This window comes from Teleopsis dalmanni, chromosome 1 (assembly GCF_002237135.1).
Source record: "Teleopsis dalmanni isolate 2A chromosome 1, ASM223713v2, whole genome shotgun sequence".
NCBI lineage: Eukaryota > Metazoa > Arthropoda > Insecta > Diptera > Diopsidae > Teleopsis > Teleopsis dalmanni.
In genome coordinates this window covers 74,397,200-74,400,385 of record NC_051846.1, presented here as the reverse complement: position 1 = coordinate 74,400,385, position 3,186 = coordinate 74,397,200, and the positions used below count along the sequence as shown (strand labels likewise).

Below are 3,186 nucleotides of genomic sequence, written 5' to 3'. Positions count from 1 at the left end.
ATTGTTCCAATTGATTATAAAATCCTATTGAAATGAGAATAATTAAAATTTATTTAAGAAGTACAGATATGACAAAAACCAACTTGACAAAATAAATGCGCCTGCATCCTTAGTGACACCCATAATCACTGGATACATATTATTGGCAACAAGTGCTGCAGGACTCTGTGTTATGTATCCTAATCTATCACCAACAACCAACTTAAAGCCTCCTGTTATTCTTGTGCCGTATGGTTCGTACCTTTCCTACAAACGCAATTTATACATAATTTCAATTGGATGAGCAATTAGTTACTTTGATTATGTGATAGAACATACCCAATGGTTTTTGAATGTAGTCAATAGATTAGTGGTTGTCATATGCTGAAGACAATTTATCAAGTAAGTGTTGTTTCTGTCACTGTTACTTACTGGGCAACTTGCTAATCTAGCAAAACTTTTCAGTGTGTTAAGTGGATCTTCATCCCAGAAATAGGGATTCAATGCTGTGCCGGATTGTAAAATTAATTTGTGGAACAAACCAAGTGCCTGAAGGAAGAATTATGTGTAAATAGTAAATGATCATCTTGTGAGTGAAAAATTGTATATTAACTTTACCTTATCACTTAAACTTAAAGCGTGAACCAGTGTTGCTCCACCTGCTTGACCGATTAATGTTACTTGATCTGCATTACCTCCGAAAGGACGTATATATTGGTTCACCCATTCCAAGGCCATGTGTATATCTGCAAGTGCTACATTGCCGGGCATATCATCTGTTAAAGTGGTCAGAAAACCAAATGGTGCTAAGCGATAGTTAATGGTTACCAGTACTACATCGTGTTCCAGAAAATAGTCAGGTTGACCTTCAGCGGCACTGCCATCAAATAACATTTCACCGTGTACAAACACAATTACCGGAAATTGACCTGCTTTCTGCATTTAATATAAATATATATTTTGGAGTAAAATTTTGTAAAATAGACTTACATTTGGGGTGTAAATATTGAGTGTTAAGCAATCATCCACATTTTCTCTTCTCTGTTCGGCCTGTGTTATCAAACGCAAATCAGGAAATTGTGGGCAGTTTGCTGGTTCTCTTGTTGCATCTATTACGTCATTATTAGTGCTTTCAGGAACAGAAGCTTTCTGTACATAAATTCATATAACACAATTTTATAAACTAAGCAGAATTGATGTTATGTATTATACAATGCGAAACACACGTATAGTATATCATATATGTAATAAATAGCAGAAAATATGATCTACTCTGCTCATGAGAGGTCAACATTAGGTTTATCTTTATAAGTGGTGTGAAGTGTTAATTTTTAATATAATATATATGCTTTTATTTGTCTTTATTGTTTTAATAAAAACCGTTATCGTTTACATAGAAAAATAAATTAATTATATGTTTATTTGAGTACCATAATTACTGTATTTAAGCTATTCTACAGATCTATGTAATTTGTTGGGTAATTTATTCAATTTTTGGTACCAGATATACAGACAAAATAGCAGGATTATAAAGTAATTTTAGGGTGATAGTATGGATTTATTTTCCAGATTTATAAAAATTACGAAGATTGCGGTTTACTTATTAAATTTAAAAAAAATTAATAAAGGCACACCTACCATATAACTGTGCTATGTTTCTAAGAATATGCCGAATACGGAAGATTTTGTCAAGATCCGTTGATTTATATGCTGTTAAAATAGAAACAATAAATAATCCAGCTTCAAAAAACAGTACAAACTTATCAATGATAAATCTCTTGTTAAATTTGAACGATTAATAGACGCTGTAATAATACAAACAGGTGTTACAGCCTAAGTGCGGTGATGCTTGTATTCGATAAAATCAACATCAAAAAATAAATAAATATATACCTACCTATATACTTTATTTTACTAGAATAAAAAAAGTCAACATCTCTAAGCGCTATTAGATTTAATGATAAAATACACAAGATATTAAAAATGATATATGGTGGTGTCATAAGATATAAAATGTCGTTTAAGATCATAAAAAAATATGATGTGATCACTGGAAGAAAAATTTGATTGACTAGCTTAACAAGTCTACTAAGTAATACTGTAAGACCTCCGATAGGTTGCAAGTTAAAATAGATATATAATTATAATCATAAATCAAATAAAAGTCTAAAGTAAGTGTATATATGCATATGTGATTCAATTATTGTTTAAACAATAACAGTACGAGACAATTAAGAGATTATGCATAAATAAAATAGGTCTCTCTTATATATAGACCAGAGAACTGTAATAAGTACTCGACACTCGAGTTATATTTAAGTCTGGTGACTTAATAGAAAAATAATAAAGCATGCACAAATTTTTTGCTTAGCAAATAACAGCGCTGACCCAAAATTTTTACGAATACCAAAACTGGTATATGTATATATAGATTTGGTTTTCATATATATAGATTTAGATCTGGTTGTCAGAAAGACTTATTTCCGTTGAGTTTCCCATAATTTCACATTCGCTTAGGAGAAGTCACGTGTTGATTAGTGTAAGAAAATGCTGAAAAAATATGGCCGAGGTAGCTAAAAACACGTCTACCACATCATGACAGGTGACGTATAAGGTGTTCACATCTATGAGCCCTAAACAAAACAGCAATCCATTGGTTTTGTCTTTCAAAGTGAGCAGAACCCGATAGAAGTTGTCAGCGGATGGAGCACACGGACCCAACAAATCGTCGCATGTTTGGTCAAAAAATCCGGTCATGTCGTAACTGTACCACCAGAAGAACGTGAAGAATGGTCTAGAAGAAGAATGGTCAATTGTGAGTAGTACACAACCATTTCTGAGCCAGAAGCCTTTAGATAATTGGGTAAAACCAGCTGCCGAAGTAAGACCATCCTTCACCAAGATAATGTGAGCTCATCCACATACGAGTTCAAACAAAGGTTCATACACCTTACAGTTTCGGCTTGGTTCCTAATTACTTCTTCTTTTTCTCAAACATTCGGCAAAAAAATGTGTGCCGAGCGCTTTTCTAAGCACAAATAGGCCCGTTAAGACATTCAAAACCCTGGTTTTGAAGATACCAACTTCAGAGTGGCTAAACTGTTTCGAAAATTGGTTTAATCGAATGCGAAAATGTATTGATCATCATGGAGAAGACTTCTAAAACAATAAAACCATTTTCACTGATTAACCAAGACTGAAAAGGTA

General features: G+C 32.9%; 1 protein-coding gene across 1 annotated transcript in view; it reads right to left on the bottom strand.

Annotated features, from left to right (window-relative positions):
• Positions 1-3,186, bottom strand: part of LOC119685245 (glutactin-like) — a 20,585-nt gene that overhangs the window by 15,297 nt on the left and 2,102 nt on the right. Inside the window, exons 2-4 of the mRNA XM_038099483.1 lie at positions 970-1,128; positions 598-915; positions 412-528 (exon numbers count right to left, since the gene is read on the bottom strand). Of these exons, the coding sequence (XP_037955411.1) occupies positions 412-528; positions 598-915; positions 970-1,128 (594 nt within the window). The remainder of the gene's footprint in view (positions 1-411; positions 529-597; positions 916-969; positions 1,129-3,186) is intronic.